General features: G+C 41.4%; 1 protein-coding gene and 2 pseudogenes across 5 annotated transcripts in view; all 3 read left to right on the top strand.

Moving 5' to 3' along the window:
- Window positions 1-21,210, top strand: part of eml3 (EMAP like 3) — a 56,847-nt gene that overhangs the window by 24,238 nt on the left and 11,399 nt on the right. For 4 of the 5 annotated variants that reach the window (XM_086197787.1, XM_086197788.1, XM_086197790.1 and 1 more), the window contains 10 exons: window positions 148-651; window positions 3,570-3,680; window positions 3,921-3,949; window positions 6,352-6,387; window positions 7,450-7,570; window positions 7,765-7,914; window positions 9,372-9,441; window positions 9,989-10,099; window positions 11,681-11,776; window positions 20,951-21,085. In XM_086197787.1, the coding sequence (XP_086053913.1) occupies window positions 148-651; window positions 3,570-3,680; window positions 3,921-3,949; window positions 6,352-6,387; window positions 7,450-7,570; window positions 7,765-7,914; window positions 9,372-9,441; window positions 9,989-10,099; window positions 11,681-11,776; window positions 20,951-21,085 (1,363 nt within the window). The remainder of the gene's footprint in view (window positions 1-147; window positions 652-3,569; window positions 3,681-3,920; window positions 3,950-6,351; window positions 6,388-7,449; window positions 7,571-7,764; window positions 7,915-9,371; window positions 9,442-9,988; window positions 10,100-11,680; window positions 11,777-20,950; window positions 21,086-21,210) is intronic. The other variant, XM_086197791.1, reaches the window with a different exon arrangement.
- Window positions 14,072-16,226, top strand: LOC147238305 (uncharacterized; annotated as a pseudogene).
- Window positions 16,324-17,667, top strand: LOC147238304 (uncharacterized; annotated as a pseudogene).

The raw sequence follows: 21,210 nt of genomic DNA, 5'->3' as shown, positions 1-21,210 counted from the left end.
GACCAGCACAGCCGGGGCTAAGGAGGATAAGAGCGCGATGGACCACCACATTGGCTTCTATATTAGCTGGTCCATTAAGGAGCTATGTGTTCATATGATAGTTGTTTGATTCTTAAGTGTTGATCTTAACCTTTGAACTTTGTCCAGTCAATTATTAGAGAGCTTTGTGACCAAGACAAATGGCCACATAGGAAGTCCAGTTTCATCAGAGCCCAGACCAAGACCAGCAACAGTGGACAGGTCCACCCAAACAGAGCTCCCCCAGACAGGGCAGGATTTGGGGCCGGACAAGGTACCTCTTCCAAGGTGCGTGCAGAGCCTGCAACTAGAGGATGCCCTCCCACCAGGAAAACCAGTGGGTGACGGAAACCGGGCCAAACTCCACCGCATCCCCGGTATGGAAGAGGATGATGAGGAGCCGGAGGATGATGAAGAAACAGGAGGGGACCAGGAGAAGGAATTGAGTTGGGCATCTTCAGTGGAGGAGCCCATTCAGCCCACTAACATCAGAAGCCTTCTGAGGGAGGACTTCCAGGATGGACAATGTTCTCCAGAGGAGTCAAGCTTGGCTTTGCTCAGACCCACAGACCAGAACACCAGCTCCCGCCCAAGCCCCCTGTCCCCCATCCAGGAAGGAGAGAAGCAACCTCTGTGCGTGATCTCGCCACCCCCCCCCCCCCCCCCCCCAAAAAAATCACTTCATCATCACCTTCTGGCTTGCACGTGACTGCATGGCTTTGAAAAAGTCTTTCTCTGATTCCTTCTTGTGTTACTACAAACCCCAGTTGCACCACAAACCTTCTTGTGATGCAGTCAGCCTCGGGTTGCCAGGTTGTAATTACTCCATGTTAGAGCAGGAAACCCAAAGGGGGATGACATGCTCTGTTGTCATGTTCACCCCAGCCTCTATTTGCTTTTTTTTCCGTGAGTTTGAGCAAAGGGGGCGAGGGGAAACATAAAGCTGAACATAATGGCGGCAGTCGTCCACACTGAGTGACATATCCAAGATTAGTTTCATGGCATACAAATTTGAGCCCAGTGGAAAATGTGATGTGAGAGCAGTTGAACACAGAACCGTGTATGAAAAAGGGGGGTCGGATTGCACTCTGCACACTTAGATTGAATGAGAAAGGTCATGGGTAAGCACAATTATTGTAACCTTTCATGGACAGAAACATTTTTGAAAGGGCATGTCTGTCCTAGCCACGTACATCAGGGTTAATATCCATCAAAATAAAAAAAAACAACAACTTTAGTGCTCCTCCTCCCACACAGCTTTACTGTAGCCACTCAGGATTAGCATCTATAGCTTTGTAAGATGATGCAGATGTGCAGAGCTGGCACGGTGGATCTGCAATTTAACTGGGTTTTGCAGGAACACAAATGAAACACTGCCCTCACCTCTTTTCATTGCAGCTCTACCGTAACCTTCTAATCAGCCCACTGATATTTTTCTTCCTTGAATCAAACACCTCTTGCATGTTGTGATTCACTTGTTAGTCTTCAAATGTTTGACAGATTCGAGACAAAACGTTTCCAGAGCACCGCTGTCTTTGTATATGAGGGTACATGTGCATGCACGCTTTCGTTTTCGTTGTTCCTTGTTGTGGCTTGTTGGTTTTGTTGGTGATGGATAACATATGCCCTAGTCCTGCAGCTCAGCTCTGTCATGTCTCTTCATGGAGACCTGAGATGTTGGGAATTTTACACCTAAGTGTCCATCTAACAACACCGACAACTGTACATTTGAATCAAACTCACCAAAAAGAGTCTATTTTGTACTCACTAATGGGTTTGGTGAGTTCATTAAGACATTGTTTCCCTTCTGCATCACTTCTTTGTGAGTCCAGAATGCAGAAAGAACCAACCACCTACAATTACCTTGAAGCTAATGGTAACTGGTAGCAGCAAAACTGTTTGAAAACATCACTTCACAAAATCTGAAGCACATTGTTAGGTATAATCCACGTCTACTTTATCCAGACATGGGTTTAGTAATGCACAAATACTTTGTTTGGCACTTAAATCATACTAACCATAACCCACAAGTGTGCTGGTTGCACTTTGCGTTAGTGTGAACAAGTAGCCAACCAGAGGGGCCATCGCTATCATTAGGTGCTGTGAGTTCATGGCTTCTGCATCAGTTGAACCGTGAATGCACATGAACTAGCTTGAGCAAAAATGTTCAAACTAGTTTGTTTTTATCTCAAACCAATGTGTTCTTGGATTACCAAGCATACGACTGGATAAAGATGGTCATTCCAGATGATGTACTTGAGAGTTCTTAAACTGACAGTCTTGGACAGTTGTGCTGTTGTTAGTCACCATTCACTTCAAGATAAATGTAGGTGGCTCATAAGAGTGTGGTTCATAAGGAAGTAATATAGGGGGAAAAAATGTCTTTGTGAGCACAAGACATCTATAAGTGAGTACTTAAAAGACAAAAAATATACTATTTTGTTTGGGGCTATCTATCTAAAAGAGTAGGCTGAATCTGACACTGGAGATACGGATGGACAGCAGGGATTATTTTCGTTTCTTTTAGCACTTCCTCTGGTGATGCTCCGTTATGATATCTCGACCCAGGGAAACAGGGTGTGTCTTTAGAGACGATAATAGATTAATATGGGTTCACAGGTCTGTGTTTGTGAGTCATCCATTCCTGTTGGATTCAGTTGAAGACTGTCACATTGAACACAGGTTTCATCAATTAAGATTTGATTTAAGGGCCAATATTAGAACTAGTATTAGTTTCAGGCAATGAATTAAAAGGTGACTGCTTGATTGAGACTTGATCAAGTTTCTATGGTTTAGTCCATCATTTCTTTCAGTATAGATAAGTCTGACTGAACTCAGATTGAATTTAAATTGATTACTAAGATCTTGGAACATGGCAAATACAAATTTACAGCCCACATGCAAGTGGCGTACAAAGGGGCACCATCTGAAAGCTCATGACTGGAATCATCTGTCAGGAACGCCTGAGTCGACTGAGATTCTTCAAGTCAAGAAGCTCTCTTGACTTCTGTCTGCCAGATTGCCTCTTTTGAGTTAGGCTGCTGAATTATTTATGTTCATACACTCTTCGAGAACAAGAATCCACAAGTAAAAAAAAAGAATGGAACACTGTTCTTGTTGTACTTCTGCCGTTCTTCTTTTAGGCAGGAATCTAGGTCTTTAAACCTTTTACCTTTAGGTTGTTTTATCGCGATAAAATCTACAATTTTTGGACCTAAGTTGTAGCGGCCCATGTTTTTTTGCGTTTGTGTGATTATGGGGCGGGGGTGTCAATAGACAAAGCATTGACTCAAACAAGTTCAAGTTGATTTTTCACAGTTTTGAGCCCAAGCATCATGGAGGTTTTCTAAAATGGCTTTCATCTCCGATTGCTTCAAAAACACACAAATATTGATGGACTTACTGTATTCATGGTGTAGAGTCCACACTGTTGTCGTGTTATGGTAGGAAACGACCATAACACGACAACTAACATTCGTCGTTGGGAATGAAATCAATGGAAGAACGTACATCTACAGACACACAGTGAGTCCTGTCATGTGGTGCCACAGGGTCCGTAGGAACAGTGAGAAACTGGGGAACCCAGAGAAACAGAGGAGACGTCTGGACAAGAAGGCCGCATCTGCGGCCAACCTCCTCGCCCGCTCCCCCAGCTTGGAGAAGTGAGCCATACAGCCATCACTCACAGCCGTCACCACACAGTCACACAGCTCACTTTTTCCTACAGCTGCTGCTGCCTTGCATATCTCAAAGAGACACTTACTGGAACCCTGATGGCCCATATGAATTATAATGAAATTCCTATCCTATGAAGATCTTGCAGAAACACACGATGTGATTTGGAAAGAAAGATGGATTGAAGTTGTACATGTGCTTGATGTGATTGTTTTCTCTCTCCACAGCCGGGCGAAGGAGCTTATCGCCAGTGCAGGTGATGTATTTCTCAACTTGTCTTGAGTGAACTGCAAATGAGATCACAGCTCTATCCAAATCTGTGACTGGGTGTATGGCAGCTGGATTTGTAGTTGGTGAATTGGGGTTCAGCCGTAGGTTCTTTCTCTGTCCATCCTCTGTAATGATTGTGAGGTCCTGGAAAATCCTTGAAGGAATCTAATTTTTGGCGTAAATGTTCACTTGGACTAAACTAGGAACTGACGGATAAAAGGTCAAGTTCTCTATGATCTCGAAAGACATATTTTTGCCTGCACTGCCTGAGCTGAATATGACCAAATGTCACATAAATACCAAATAGTATTGTTAATACGCTTGCATTAAATCTTCAAAAGTATCACTTTTCTATTGCCAGCATTGGTGACTTCCGATATGATTAGCATGTGTCTTGTGCCCACCTGTAGCCATTTTTATTTTAACATTTTATTAATGTATGTATTTTTTCTTTGACATTTTGTCCTTCAACCTTTCAGCTTCCCTGTTTTCCATATGTGCATATTTGCTCAGTTCAGAGCAGACTTTGGTTGTAGAAGTAGTACTCATGCTTAACATAAGGAGTGTGTTTACACATCCCTCTAGTATTTAAGTTATGATCAGGGTTCTTGGGTTATCCTGGTTAGTTTTTTGCATGTGTAAATACACATTTCAGAAACCTTGACATGTCCTGGTTCTCTTCTGGTCCTGCTCGTTACCCACAAAAACTTTTTTAAAAATGACTCATGTCGGTCTCCACGTGTGACATTCTGGCCATCATCTCAGGTTCTAGACTCTCAGACCCCCTCAAACCCAAAGCTTCATACGCTTCATGTCCTTAGTGCACCAGCCAAGTTTGAGTTTGTCAGATAAGGTTGTTGAGATAGTTGCAACACAGATACATATTTAGAGATTTCCTGCATTTCTGGTAAGAAGATGAGAAATTAAGAGTTTGACAGCAGTTAACTACATTTTTTGCTCTGATAATCTGCCAGACAGCAAACAGCATCCTTTGTTAGCTGTAAATCTGGTATGAGAAACAGCACACAAGATCTCTTAGATATACAGGAAATTATGTGACCAGATAAAACCTGCATGTACCCAAGAAGAGACCCAGAACTGTCAGATGTGTACACCCCTGTCCAACTTATGCTAACACCCAGATAGCACCAGCTTTTTGCAGGATAGTCAAAGTGAACAGCCAGGTAGCACATGCTAAATGCCAGCTACATCTTGACAAAACAAAAACATTGAAACACAGGCAGAGGGCAGAAGGCGGGGGGCGGCGGCTTTGCAGGCACAGTCACCAGCGCACGTCTAGAGGCATGATAATTGAGCCACATTAATAAAATGACAGTCTATAATATGTTGGCTGCAAATATTAGCATCTTTATTCTCAGTACACTGCAGGACATCATAGCAGTGGATGTGTAACTTTAAGAAAAACAGACCATGGGACCTTTTATGCAAAGTGCATTGCAAAAACACCACAGCAAAGATTGCTTTTTTTCTGATGAATGTCTTTAATGTAACAGAGGATTCATCTTCAGAGTAAAAACACATGTTTCTTTTTCCAAAATGGCTTCTGTGGTCTTAAAAGCTATTAGTTATTATCATCACATATCATTATTAAAGACTTATTATGATTAGAGTATTGGCAAGGAGGCCTGACTTGAACTGTACTTCTGTGCGTGTACCCTGGCAGCCCCACGCTGGCTGACACATGTAGAAGTCTGAAGAAGAAATGAGCACATTTCTCAGTCAACCACATTTGTGGTTAGCGTAGTTTTTGTTTTACGGTTTTTGGCCACAAGTCTCGTGGTAGTTCATTCTGCTTTTAAGGCCTCATTCCTCCAGTGAGAGGAAACACATTCACTCACATTTTGTGAAAGTGAAGCAAATGAAAAGAATTCAGCTTGAGGAGAAAAACAAGTTTTCATTTTTGCATTGAAAGTTAGAATAGAGCTTGTCGATATCCTTATCACTTCATTTGTACACTGTATTAGCTCATCTCAGATAGTAGAGGAGATATCCTGAATTAAATTCTATTTTATGAAAAGAAAAAAAACATTCCTCAAGGTATGTAGTTTGTGTGTTTCATTAACCTTTCATGGCGGCACAGACAAAGAGAAGTCATTTGCTCAGTCCTGTAGCTTGCATCCTTTCAAATCTATTAAAAAATAAGGTAACAGAGCCAGGTTAGATTTCCCAAAAAGAAACTGAAAAGGGAAAATATGATCTAACTTGAATTTTGTAAGCTCAGAGATGTGGAGCATAAATTGGGAATAGATCCTCAGGGATTCAAACTTCGGTCGGTTACAGCTTGGCTGGGATCAGCCGTGATTAAAAGCTCCATGGATCCTTGTGTTTATTTATCTGGCTAACCTTGGGCCTTTCATTTTCACACAGGATCCCCCGGGTCCAGGAGAGGAACCTACAGCCAAGGTAGACCTGCTTTTTATGTCAATTTGTATCTTCAGCTCCCTGTGCAAGCTGTACTTTTCCAGTAAGATGCAACTCACTCGCCTCTTTCACAAATTTTGATGTCAGGAATAGTGCACCACGGAATGCGAGGACAGAATATTCCACCTCTGAGCCGAAAGCAGAGATAGTCCGCAAGTATTATCATGCTATCAAGAGCTACTGTGACTAAATTCACTGAAAAAAATCTTTGAGACGATGGATACATTATAAATCAAGCTAGCAGGGCAGAATAACTAACATTTAGCTTTAAATGTATGTTTTAGCTCATTGCCTCCAAAACAAAATTTTATTACGAGATGTTGGGATGGATCCAACAAATGACAACAATTCCTGTGAGCAAAGTCCTTCACGGTATTTTATAAAAAAAGTAGAAAATGTGCAACAGAGCTCTAAACTTCTCTCCATGTCAATATTTTGCATTTGAGACGATCTTGAAAGAGAAAAGGAAAATGTTGTGTTCAAGATTGCTCAAGAGATCCCGTTACATCATTTTATGTAGTGATGTTTTGAGCGTACAGCTCTTCCTGTGACTGAGAAAATGCTGCATACTGATGCCATTTTCAATACAACAGGAAAATTGTGTTGGGTGTTTTTAGTACACAATCAGTGTCAACCACCTCAACCCCTCCCCCAAATCAAAAAAAAAATTAAATATTTTATACAGCTGTTGGCAGTGTTCCATTGGATCATATAACAAATGATTTATTTAAAGTGAGACTTTATCCAAAAAGTATATGTACTCCTTTCAAGTAGTCAATAAAAGGTACCCAGAAGTTGTTACTTTTAAATATGAAAAAACACAGAAGAGTGTGTGCAAGTTGGTTTAGCGAATACGCTAGCTGGTCGCACTGGACCAAAAGTCTTTTTACATTTCAGCTCAAATCATAGTTTTTTTGTTGTTGTTGTTGTTGTTGTTGTTTTTGTTGTAGCTCCGGATCGTAACATATTTGAGCTCAAGGTACACCCAGAAAATGCACTCATGTTTGTCTGTGTCTGCATTAGTATGCTTTGTGTGTTTTCCAGGACAGTCAATCAAAATGTTCATCCGAGGCCGGCCGATAACCATGTACATCCCCTCTAACATCCAGAACTATGAGGACCTGAAGATGGAGCCCCCCTCAGAGAGACTGGAGCTGGACTGGGTGTATCCTTCCTGAATGTCACAGCAGTGTTGAGCCACTTCTTCATATTTATGAAAGTTATGTTACATTCACACACTGGTGTTTTTATCTGCGGGGTCACAGTTTGTATTGGAAACATGTGAGAGCTGTGGCAGCTTCCCTAAATAAATGGAATGTGATCAGTTTGAATGACATCACCTTGACCCTAACCCAACAGCTATGGTTACCGGGGACGGGACTGTCGGGCCAACCTGTACTTCCTCCCAACAGGCGAAGCAGTGTACTTCATCGCCTGTGTCATTGTCCTTTACCACATTGACAATCGCACACAACGGCACTATCGCAAACACACAGATTGTGTTCGCTGGTCAGTGGAAGACACTTTAACTAAACTACTTGCATAAATAATCTTAAATCAACCTTTAGTCCTGTAGCCAGGAAGAAGATGATCCTGAAAAGTTGAGATACATTCACTTGGTATTTGATCAAATGCAGTATAATACAGCAGTAAGTCCTCCCTTCATGATTTTTTTTAAGGGAGTATATCTGAGTGAGGTGATGATTTATGTTTATTTTCCAGGCTTTTTTTTTGTATGCATGGTGTTCCTAATATTTTGTTTGTCCTGTCATGTATGACAAAATCACAAATCAAAACAGAGTCTGATCAGATCTATTTGGGAGCTTTTAGGTATTACTCATAAAGTTAGATGGAACATGGTCTTGGAGTAATAGACTAAGACCCTGTAAATATAAATTGTAGCTTTGACCCAGTGCGGGTCTCTTGAGTTCCCCCTAAACATTTTGAAATCTCCAAAGGAAATTTAGTGGAATTCAGTTTCTTATTTTCCTTCTGAAGGTGAGACATTTCAACGGATGTCTCAAAGAAGTCCGTCTAGAATCATAAATAGACATTCAATATCTCTGTTCCTACATGAGCTAAAAAAACATAAGAAGGAGTCAGCTTCAGTGTGCTAAACTAGCGATTTCCACCTGCTTCAGGGCTTAAAGCTAATAAAGCTAATATGCGAGGCCAACCATGTCATGTCTCCGTCTTAACATGCAGAGCTTAAACTGATATTTATCTTTTTCAACTAATGCTTGGAGAATAAGAGATAGAGCATATTTTAAAAAATGTTGAGCAGTAAATAAATAAAATAAGTTCATTTTTTATACTTGATACATAAAAGAAGAAAGAAGAAGAAAAATTACAAGACAGGATTTGCTGCATCTTTTGACAACTATACCAAAAAAGGAAACAGATTCCAGTCAGGCCCCAGACATGAGGGACTTCCCTTGTGTTTGTTACCTGGCGTCAGTCACTACGCTTAGCCTCAGCTGGCGCTTACACACCGCCTCCAATGCAGTATTTTTAAATTCATTGCCTGTTTTCTTAACATATCACACTGAGTCCAAATGCTTTTTTAAGCGACCTCAGGGACCAAAAAAAAAAAACCCACTGTGTTATAAAACCAGTGTCCAGCTGTTGGAAAAGAATTGAATGTTCACATATTGGACACATGAAGGAAAAAAATGTTTAGCAGTGACCATGAAAAATAGTGGTTGTGCAGCATCACAATTAGATTTGAGATAAAACACTGATTATGAAAATGATCTGCTGACTTTTTGAAATGAGAAACTGTGTATGAAGCTATTAAGATTCCTTCACTATTCAGAGGAAGTGGTTTTAAACCAAAAATCTCTGTGCATGACTGTAAGAGCACTGCTATGATACATTACTATATCATATCATATGCATTAATATATTTTTGCCTTTTACAACCCTGACAATGTTTTTTGGTTAAATTATTCTTGTTTTTTCTGTAGTCTGACCCTGCATCCTGACAAGGTGCGTGTTGCATCCGGCCAAACTGCAGGCGTGGATAAAGACGGCAAGGTGGCTACTGCAGTAGTTTAACATGATCTTTACTTGATGTATACTGCATTTCTGTACCTTTTGAAGTAGACATACTTACATGTATTACCTAATTTGAGATGAAATTCACTGATTTTGACAGTATTTATATGTCTTGTGCTATTGGCTTGAAAATAAGTAATATCAAGAATAATAATGATTTTAATATGGGAACAAGAGAGATACACAAGTTACTCTTTATTTTAAGCTGGTTACGATTCACGCTGCCATGTTAACATGCATGTTACCCAGCATTCATGGCACATCAGTAAATGAAAATACAAAATAAATTTTTAGTAGATCGCTTCTGAGCATTACACACAATCTGTACCACCCTGGTTTCAAGAATGTTTCCACTCCCCAGTGATTGATGAATATGTCATTTTTAACAGTGTCGGCATAAATTAATGCAGTTTTTTATTAGCAAATAAAGTGAAGTTTTGTGTGTGTGTGTGTGTGTGTGTGTGTGTGTGTGTGTGTGTGTGTGTGTGTGTGTGTGTGTGTGTGTGTGTGTTCTTGTTTGTGTTAGCCCCTGCAGCCCTGTGTTCATATCTGGGACTCTACAACTCTGGTGACCCTGCAACAGATTGGTGTGGGAACCTTCCAGAGAGGAGTGGGATCTGTTGCGTTCTCCATAACTGTGAGTACATTCATGGCCCTTGCTTACCTCTACTACAGTTTGAATCTGTTTTTTTACTCTAGACAAACCCCTGTTTTTTGTACTGCTAATTCAAAATATATTTTGTTTATATTGTTCTTCATGAACTAGAAGACTTGCAGCCAGAGAACAAACACCTTCTTCAGGGCCAGTGTATTAATAATGTGGATTAAACAGATGTTCTATTTTGGTACCTGATTGTGACAGTTGACCTGGTAGACAAACTGTTGCAGATAAAAAAATCCCTATTTCTAAGTGCTTCGAGATTTCAGATTGCATTGAAGGGATCTTTTCTTGAGCAGGAGTGTGATACATTACCGTTTTTAGTTCCTACAAGGATTTTATTGTGAAATATCAGCAGGAAATATGTGTTATTGGTTCTAGCACATCAACACAAAGTGAATTGAAATAATCAGAGAATGAAAGTGGTACTTCTGTGAAACGGGAAAATTCAGAGCAGTGTCAGAAGCTCCTTCTTATATTGAAAATTTATATATATATATATATATGAAGAAAATGTCACAGGAGATAAAACAGTCAATGTCTAATCAATTAATTCAAAGTGTTTTGAATTCATCTTAGTTTCTTACTAGAAATGCGTCTGCATCCACTTCTCTCCTCAGCGGGTGACTGTATCCATATGATACTGCACATGGAAATAGAGAATTATCATACACAGGGATTGACCTGGCCTGATAATCAACATTATTGACTTATTTAGTTATTTTAGTCAATCAAATGCAAGGGCCTGCCACGTTCTTTCTCTGAGTTAAACATGTCACTTGGTCGTTACATTGTGGTTGACGGCGAAATTGATTTGCATCAATGTGATGTCAACAGTTTTTCACAGCGGTTATACATCAGTGTGTCACGTAGCAACCACAATGCAACAGAAACACTTTGGGTCACACAACCGTGCGACACAGATGGGTCAGGAACTCGGGTTGATGTCATCGAAACACACGTTTTTAAAACACATTGATCCAGACTTACACTTCCTTCTTGTCTTATTCATTCACTCCTTCTGTTATGTGTCATATGCTTACGGTAAGTATTTTTTTAATGTCATTCCTCAATACCTTTATTTCTTTGCACAATTTTGCACTGTAATTTTGTTTGGGTGCAATAAACATGTTAACTCTTTGATGACAAAAATCATTAATAGATTGAAACAATCAAGACTCTTGTCAAGACTTCAGAGAACTCCCGAGCTTCCTACAATTGCTCTCAACATAGTATCATGACTGTAGACTTTATACTGTGTTTGCATTGATGCCTAAGTCTCCTGCTATATAGGTCAGAGGCCTGCAAGGTCACAACAAGCACATTTCCTCAACTCTTTATTAGATATTAACTACTTCTCAGCAGTTTTGTTTCAGACGTTTCTGAAAACATTTTGAAATCATCAAGAATTCTTTCTATTTGCTTTGCGGCACTCATAGAGTTAATACAATCAAATCACAGTAGTTGAGCTATATTAATATATTTCACAGCTCCTGGATGCGACATGTCTTGCTTGTCCTGATGTAATAAATGATGTGGAAATGAACATTTTATTTTCAGGACTCTGGAACTTTCCTGTGTGTGATTGATGACTCAAATGAACATATGCTGTCAGTATGGGACAGCACCAAAGGGACCAAGCAAGCAGAGGTCAAGGTAAAGAACAGTAGAAGGCATCATTTTTACTGGTTGAGCACACATGGTAACCTCACAAAAAACGTTTTTTGGCCATCATTTAAGAAATTATTAGTTGATGATAAAATCTCCCAGAAGTATGTTATAATGGCACGATAAAGTGAAAGCTTGAACTTCCTTTTGACGTCACAATGTTCCAAAACCACTTTTCAGGACATTACTCAACACCGTTACACAGGAACACAAGCATGAACGAACTAATCTTGGGTGATCATCTTGAAAATGTGGTGACTGATTATATGATTTTCTGTGCTGCTGTTCAAGAAACGTGTGTAGCATCTCTTTGTGTCACAGTTTGTACCTTCCATGCAGCGGCATCCATTTTAGAAGCTAGCTATGTATTAATGTAACACGAGGGTTGGTGTTACATTAATACATTTCTTTTTAGCAGTAATAGAGTGATGTAATGATTTTCTAATAATGTTTCAGTAAAATCATTACACGCACCATGTCCAGTTATTGAAATCAACCCTCTGTTCATTATAGCTTTATGTTGCAATGGATTGACTGATTTACTTACAGTAAAAAGCGCCTGGAAGCTAACTGCTGCTCCATTTTCAGTCCGGTCCGGAGTGAATATCTCCCTCTCAGTAGCTTTAGAATCCAGCTTGGAACTTTAGTGGCTTCTAGGAGTCCATCCATCCATCCATTTTGTATATCGCCTATCCGTTAAGGGTCGTGTGGAAGCTGGAGTCTATCCCAGCTGAAATTGGGCAAGAGGCGGGGTTCAACCTGGATGGGTTGCCAGTCTGTTGTAGGGCCATCTGGAGCAATTTGGGGCTCAGTATCTTGCTCAAGGATACTTTGACATGGTCATCGGTTGCTAGAAACTCTACTTCCAAGCCATGCTGCCCCGCTTTTAGGAGTCTATGCACAGTAAATTCATGTTGATACTGAATGTCTTTGTGAGTTTTAATCTGGGTTTTTATTGCGCTTAAAACTGCCCTTGTACCGCTTCGACCTACCTTCGACCATTCGTTGCTGATGCTGTCAGAACTGTAACAGGAAGCAGAAGTGGCAGAGAGGAGTCCCGGGAAACAGAGTTTGGTTACTGATTTGTTGTTTCTTAAGTGGAGATATGTACAAACACATTTCATTCATCTCTTTAAAATCTCCTTTTCAGTCACTACAACACCTCAATTTTTTGTGCCTAGTTGTACTTTACCATTATTTTAAGTAATGGAAAAGTAGTGTAATTAATTTTGTATTACTCTACAGTGATATTGTAAAGTAACTCAATACTTTCAAATTAAAGTAACTTGTAATGTGTAATTACATTTTGGAAGTAAACACTATTGTCTACTGTCATAGCTCCTCGTCGATGCCTCAATGTTGTGAGTTCATTTCCAGTTGTTTAATTGAGCCACTTGGAAGACACCACCCTATTCACTTCCTCTGGTTGGATGACAGCAAGGACAGAGGACATCCTGTTCCTCTGGTACTCACAACAAGCTCTTCGATTTTGCTGACATGCTAACTTGTTGTTGCACAGCATGTTGAGGCTTCTCATCTGGGCGGCATGGCTCAGGGGGGGAAAGTGGCCATCTCGCAACCAAAGGGTCGCTGGTTCGTTCCTCGACCCCGGTGACCACGTCAAAGTGTCCTTGGGCAAGATACTGAACCCATAATTGCTCCTGATGAGTAGGTTGGTGCCGTGCATGGCAGCCTCCACCATCAGTGTGTGAGTGAGTGAACGGGTGAATGAGATGACACTGTAAAGCGCTTTGAGTGCCGCTAAGGTAGAACAGTGCTTTATAAAATTGAGTCCATTTACCATTCATCGATCTGGATGTACGCACATGTAAAAATAGCCTCTGAACGCACAGAAAGACCCTTTGCTTGAGCTGGGGCTCGAACCCAGAGCCTTCTTGCTTTGAGGCGACAGTGGTAACCATGGCACCACCGTGCCGCCTGCTTGCCTATATCTACCTATCTATCTATCTTGTCTATCCTATATCTATATCTACCCTGCTCAAAAGGGAACACTTAAACAACGAAATGTAACTTCAAGTCAGTCACACTTCTGTGAAATCAAACTGTCCACTTAGGAAGCAATACTGATTTACAATCTATTTCACATGCTGTTGTGCAAATGGAATAGACAACAGGTGGAAATTATAGGCAATTAGCAAGACACCCCCAATAAAGGAGTGGTTCTGCAGGTGGTGACCACAGACCACTTCTCAGTTCCTATGCTTTCTAGCTGATGTTTTGGTCACTTTTGAATGCTGGCGGTGCTTTCACTCTAGTGGTAGCATGAGACGGAGTCTACAACCCACACAAGTGGCTCAGGTAGTGCAGCTCATCCAGGATGGCACATCAATGCGAGCTGTGGCAAGAAGGTTTGCTGTTTCTGTCAGCATCGTGTCCAGAGCATGGAGGCACTACCAGGGGACAGGCCAGTACATCAGGAGACGTGGAGGAGGCCGTAGGAGGGCAACAATCCAGCAGCAGGACCGCTACCTCCGCCTTTGTGCAAGGAGGAAATATGCATGTGTCAGCTCAAATGGTCAGAAACAGACTCCATGAGGGTGGTATGAGGGCCTGATGTCCACAGGTGGGGTTTGGGCTTACAGCCCAACACCATGCAGGATGTTTAGCATTAGCCAGAGAACACCAAGATTGGCAAATTTGCCTCTGGCGCCCTGTGCTTTTCACAGATGAAAGCAGGTTCACACTGAGCACATGTGACAGATGTGACAGTCTGGAGACTCGCTCCATCTCCATCTCGCTCCATCCACGAACGCCACGTTGCACCACAGACTGTCCAAGATTTGGCGGATGCTTTAGTCCAGGTCTGGGAGGAGATCCCTCAGGAGACCATCCGCCACCTCATCGGGAGCATGCCCAGGCATTGCAGGGAGGTCATACAGGCGCGTAGAGGCCACACACACTACTGAGGCTCATTTTGACTTGTTTTGAGGACATTACATCAAAGTTGGATCAGCCTGTAGTGTGTTTTTCCACTTTGATTTTGAGTATGAGTCCAAATCCAGACCTCCAATGGTTAATAAATTTGATTTCCATCGACAATTTTTGTGATTTTGTTGTCAGCACATTCAGCTATGTAAAGAACAAAGTATTTAATAAGAATATTTCATTCATTCATTCAGATCTAGGATGTGTGTTATTTTAGTGTTCCCTTTATTTATTTTTTGAGCAGTGTATATACTGTATGTATATGTATATATATATATATATATATATATATACAACAAAAATGCTATGGCAAGGGGGAGCCAGGACGAAAGGTGTGTGTGTGTGGGGGGGGGGGGTATCATCATCACCCCCACAAACTGGGATTGGGTACCAAGCCCCAGTACATACGAAACAGCCTCAATACAAGAGCTGCCGACCTAAGAAGGAAGACTGTGAACCAACAACCATCCTGGAACCTCCAACAAATACCGAAGCTGAGTTGTCAAGTACCCTCAGAAGATCTACTAGTGGATGTGAATGCTGCTCTGAATACAACACCTGCGGCAACCATCACAGATACCAACAAGCTGATGCACAGTATGGCAACAGTAATACTAGAGACGCCAGGGTACAAGAGAGACATGGACATGGACCATAAGAAATGATACCCTCCATGGAAGAGAACGATAGAGGCCAATATAAAGGCAACAAGGAGAGAAGTTAGCTAACAAGCTGAGCTGCAGCGAGGAAATATGGTGAATAAAGGTGTGCCCTGGAAATACACTAAGCTATCCATACTAGAGGCACTTGAAACTGCCAAACAAAGGCTAACTGCTTTGGCCCCCCGACTGAAGAGATACACCAAGTTGGTAGGGGCCAGGAGAATAAACAAGATGTTTTCCACCAATCTAGCTGTGTTGATCCAGTGTACTCTTAGTGGCAGGGGAATAACAACCAACTAGGCCCACCAAGAGCTGAAATGGAAAAGTACTGGAAGGGCATATGGCAAAGAGAAGTATCACACAACACTGATGTGCAATGGCTAGTAAACCTGAGAACTGGACACAGAAACTTCCCAGAACAAGAACCAATAACCATCTCAATGGCAGACATCCAAGACAGAGTGTCAAAGATGAAGAGCTGGGTGGCACCAGGCCCCGATATGATCCACACATACTGGCTGAAAAAGCTAACTGCGCTCCATGAACGCCTTGCAGCACAGATGAACCAGCTGCCAAGGGATGGGACGCACCTCGAGTGGCCAACCCAGGGCATGACAGTCCTGATCATGACGGACCCCCAGAAAGGCCCCATCCCATCCAACTACTGACCACTAACCTGCCTCTCTACAACATGGAAGCTCCTGTCAGGTATCATAGTGGCTAAAATAAGTAAGCACATGGGTCAACACATGAATGGGGCTCCGAAAGGAATTGGCACTAGCACCCATGGAGCCAAGCACCAGCAACTGGTTGACAGAGCAGTTGCTTGAGACTGTAAGAACAGACAGACCAACCTGTGTACCGCCTGGATTGATTGGAAGTGGAACTGTGCAACATCAACAGTAAACTGAGAGCCTTCGCCAGAAACTCAATGGGGATGTGGAAGAGACAACGACATAGGGATGTCATTTGGATTTGGCAAATGTGACAGGATGATATCAAGGAGAGGTAACATGATCAGAACTGAAGGGGTTGACCTACCAGAAGGAAATACAAGTGACATCCAGAGCAGCTATGAGTAACTTGGGATCCCACAGGCCGATGGAAACCACGAGGAGGTAGCAAGGAAGTCAACCACTGCCAAATACCTCCAGAGAGTAAGACAGCTGGATGGTAAGAACAAGGTCCGAGCCATCAACATGTACGCACTGCCAGTCATCAGATACCCTGCTGGGATCATAAGCTGGCCAAAGGAGGAGATGGAAGCCACAGATGACAAGACCAGAAAGCTCCTCACTATGCATGGACGGTCCAGCATCCTGAGGCTGTACACTAAGTGGAAAGAGGGAGGATGAGGACGAGTGAGCCTCAGAGCCACTCTCCACGCTGAAACATCAAAAATTCAAGAGTCTATCAAGAAGATGGCCTCTCAGGACGAGCTGCTTAGTGAATGCCTCAGACAGCAGAGGAGGGAGAGGAGCAGATGTGGACGGACTAGTCCCTTAACGGCATGTACAACTGCCAGATTGAGGAAGCGGCTGATATCAAGAAGACCTACCAATGGCTGGAACATACTGGACTGACAGACACCACAGAGGCACTCATCATGGCAGCACAAGAGCAGGCCCTAAGCACAAGGGCCACAGAGGCCAAGGTCTACCACACCAGATCAGACCCAAGGTGCAGGCTGTGTAAGGACACTCCCGAGACAGTCCAATAAATGATAGTGGGGTGTAAGATGTTAGCTGCAAAAGCATACATGCAGAGGCACAACCAAGTGGCAGGGATAGTGTACAGAAATATCTGTTCCCAGTATGGACTAGAAGTTCCCAAATGCCAATGGGACATACCACCAAAAGTGGTCAAGAACAACAGGGCTAAGTTGGTGTGGGACCAGACTGACAAACAGCTACAGGCAAACCAACCAGACATACAGTCATAGTGGTGGATAAACAGCAGAAGAAGGCAGTAGTGATAGATGTGGCGATACCAGCTGATGCCAACATCAGGAAGAAGAAACACGAGAAGGTTGAGAAGTACTAGGGGTGAAAAGAACAGCTATAACGGATGTGGAAGGTTAAGACTGACTTGGTCCCTGGCGTAGTAGGAGCACTCTGGGTGGTGAACCCCATACTGGGAGAGCTCCAGCAGATTCCAGGAACAACACCTGAAACCTCGGTCCAGAAGAGCGCAGTCCAAGGAACAGCTAAGATCCTGCATAGAACCCTCGAGCTCCCAGACCTCTGGGAAAGTACCCGAGCGAGAGGATGACATAGAACCACCCGACATGAGAGGGACATTTTTTCTTTGATATACATATAAAATATGAAATGTTTAGAATAAAGTTAAAATAAAGAAGTTTTATTTTCATCACAAACTTTAAGAAAAAAGTGGATGTTAAAATGCTGATATGTTCACTGATGGTTAAAAAAACGAACTGACTGTAAAACACTAATTCAGCCATTTCCTAACTGTAGTTACAGGAGCTGAGAGGTTAGAGTTTAGCTCGCCCACATAGGAGCCCTGAGTTTGAATCTTACAGCAAAATTTTAGATAAATTTGATGTGCCCATGCTCTACTGAATAACTTTTAAAAGGAAAAAAAAACAAACAAATCAAGACATTTCTCTTTATTCCAACCTTCCAACCAATAGTTGTGCTAAGAAGCTGATCCCAAGACTTCTGAATAAATAAGTGAGAAATGTCTGATTTGTTTTGCGTTATTTAATTTTTTTTAAAATTTTCCTATTGGACTCATGGACTCAGTTTTATATAGCGCTTTTCTACCTTAGCGGTACTCAAAGCTCTTTACAGTGTCGTCTCATTCACTCACACACTGATGGTGGAGGCTGCCATGCAAGGCACCAACCTACTCATCGGGAGCAATTATGGGTTCAGTATCTTGCTCAAGGACACTTCCACATGGTCACCGGGGTTGAGGATCGAACCAGGGACCCTTTGGTTGCTGGACGGCCACTCTACCCCTGAGCCATGCCGCCCACTGTTGTTGGCACTTCACCTTGAGTCTCAACATTTGAGATTTTATCTCAGATTGCACACTCATTTTATTCCCCTCCTGTCTGGCCTTAATACTCCTCTGTAAATAAACTGGATGTTTTCAACTATTTACAGTTTTTTTTCCCCACATCCTTCACATCCCATTTTTTTGTCACGCACCTGTTTGCTTTAGCTGAGTTGAGGAATTCAGTGATTTTTTTAAAAAAAACAGGATCTCTTTTGTTTACACAGTGGGCTTTTGGCATCATTATGGATGAGATAGAATTGGCAAAAAATGATGAATAAGTTGAAAAAAAAGTAAAACATCAAAAATCCAATCATAATTCTAAACTTTAAATTTGTTATTTTTTCACGACAGAGGTAAATGTTACACATAATTCAAGTTGAAAATATAATGCAACTTCTGTTTCAAACAATAATACGCGATTTTGTTGGTGATGGTGGTGATGGGGGATTAGTGGTGGTAAACAGACTCAATGCTTTGAACTTATTTCTGCTTTCAAACTCCTGAAGCTTTACACCATAGTTTCATGATAGCAGGTCTGCTGGAAGTTATTCAGGCTGCATGCGGGCTTCTTGCTGACTGTGAAGCTGCTTTTTCTTTTTAAAATTTGAATATAAATATATATTTATATATATATATATGTGTGTGTGTGTGTGTGTGTGTGTATAAAGGACATCTGTTTGAAGAGATTGAGGGAGGAAAAAGATTCTCCCTCGCTCGCTCTCTCTCTCTCTCTCTCTCTCTCTCTTTCTCTCTCTCCGTCTGCTATGTTTTTTTGGGCTTTTATCCCAAAAAACTTCCCTGAGAGCAGTTTCAGCATGGCTGTCATGGCAACATTGTAAATATTTTACACAGTGAATTTGTCAGGTTGTGTGTGTGTCTGTATGTTCTGTAACGCATAGGTAGGTGTTTGCTTTTGTATCACATCGAAGGCCAGGAACGAAATGAGCTCGTGCAGGAACTTTTATGTTTTCTGGAATGTGTGTGTGCCTGGTTGGGATGGCAGCTCTGTGCTGGACAGGCCAACGCTGTATAAACATGGGAGTTCATCCAAAAGGAACAGGATAATTACCCCCCCCCCCCCCCACACACACACACACACACACACACACACACACACACATTCTGGGATTGTCCATATGCTATTTTACAGCACATCAGTGAATGGAACTTTGTGTAGCTGCGCTGTCTGTATGTAACTGCTGATCTTCCTCTGTGACATTGTTTACATTTTGTGTATCTGTGTCAGGATGCACATCTCAAGAAAAACATGTGTCAGATTAGAAAATTTGAGTTGCATGGATTTGACTGCAGAGATAATGTAGGATCATTTCCGTTTTTTTTTTTTTAAACTAGTGGTTTATTTCTTGCATGTTTTGGAGTTTAAAGGATTTACAGGGCCAGTTTTTCCAGTGGTAGGCTATTCATCTAAGTGCCTGATAATATTATCAAAAATCACTAAAGAAATACAAATGGGAGCAAAAGGATTATTGTTTATATAAAACAAAATTTGTGAAATATTTGCTGAGAGGTACTCCAAGGTAGGGACTTGACGTTATGTGAGGACAGGAGACTCTGTTGCACCTGCGTGTAGGATTACATAATTCCAAGTTGTAAACTGCCATTGGAATTATCAGGGATAAAGTGGATGTTTTGGGGTCCTTGGGAGTCATCATTTTTCCTGGCTGACTACTAGTTAGCTTAGCAATGGAGCAGAAGAGAAAGCCATCTCAAAAGTCAAATACACTTTTCTGTAAAACAGTCTGTCTTCATTCATAGAATCAGGGTTGTGCTTGACAGGCAGAGATCTGGAGATCTGTAATGCATCAGAGAGGGAAAAGTTTGTATATTTCCCCCCAAAAAAGGTGAAAGGTTCTTTTAAAAATGACATTTTTGACTCTATTTGTAAATGTTTTGCTTGGGTTCAAATCGTCATGTGAGCTCCAAATGCCTGCAGTAGAATGCATCATGTAATTCCTCCAAAATATCCTGTGTATTTCTGTTGAATTCCATATATTCACAGTAATTCCCATTGAAGCTTTCCAACTTGTGATGAATAAATAAATGTTCTCAAGCTTAAATTCTAATGGAAATGTCCAAAAGAGTGCAAATTTACTGAAAATTTGTAACCCATATTGCATCCTTGGCATTTTGGTCATCATTCTCCTACTTTATTTATTTATTGTAATTTTATTTTGATTTTCATCTAATCGTATGCATTCTGGCTTTATTCTCTCTTTTCATTTTCTCCTTGACCATGTTTTTAATGTTCTTCTCTTTCTGGTGTAAAGCACCTTTAGTATGAAAGGTGATGTACAAAAAAAGATTATGATTATTTTTATGATTATTATTATTATTTAAAACCTCTTCCAGGTTGAAGTAAAACAAGTCCCTCCGAATATAATGATATTTAACTGTCATAGTATAGATAAAGGCCAGCTCTTTGTCGCTGTTCACAGCTTTAATTTCGTCACTGTTGACAGCTTTAATGTCATGTTACAGTTGTGTCAAACAAGTACTTCCTGTATTACAGAGTACCAATGAGGCTGTTTTTGCTGTGGAGTTCAACCCCAGCGACAGTTCCAACATCATCACTTGTGGGAAATCTCACGTCTACTTCTGGACTCTGAATGCCGGGCAGTTCACCAAGAAACAAGGCATCTTTGGAGTAAGACACACTCGAGTTTACGCCTGTCCTGTCCTGTAGATTTCCCCCCAATTTCTGTGTACAAACAAGCCTCTGTATTTGTACTCTCTAGCATCGTATAGATGCTAGAGAGTACAAATGTTACA

Source organism: Aulostomus chinensis, chromosome 24 (genome assembly GCF_037954235.1).
Source record: "Aulostomus chinensis isolate RoL2024-O1b breed Wild chromosome 24, RoL_Achi_v1.0, whole genome shotgun sequence".
Taxonomy (NCBI): Eukaryota; Metazoa; Chordata; class Actinopteri; order Syngnathiformes; family Aulostomidae; genus Aulostomus; species Aulostomus chinensis.
This window is presented reverse-complemented; position numbering and strand designations above follow the sequence as displayed.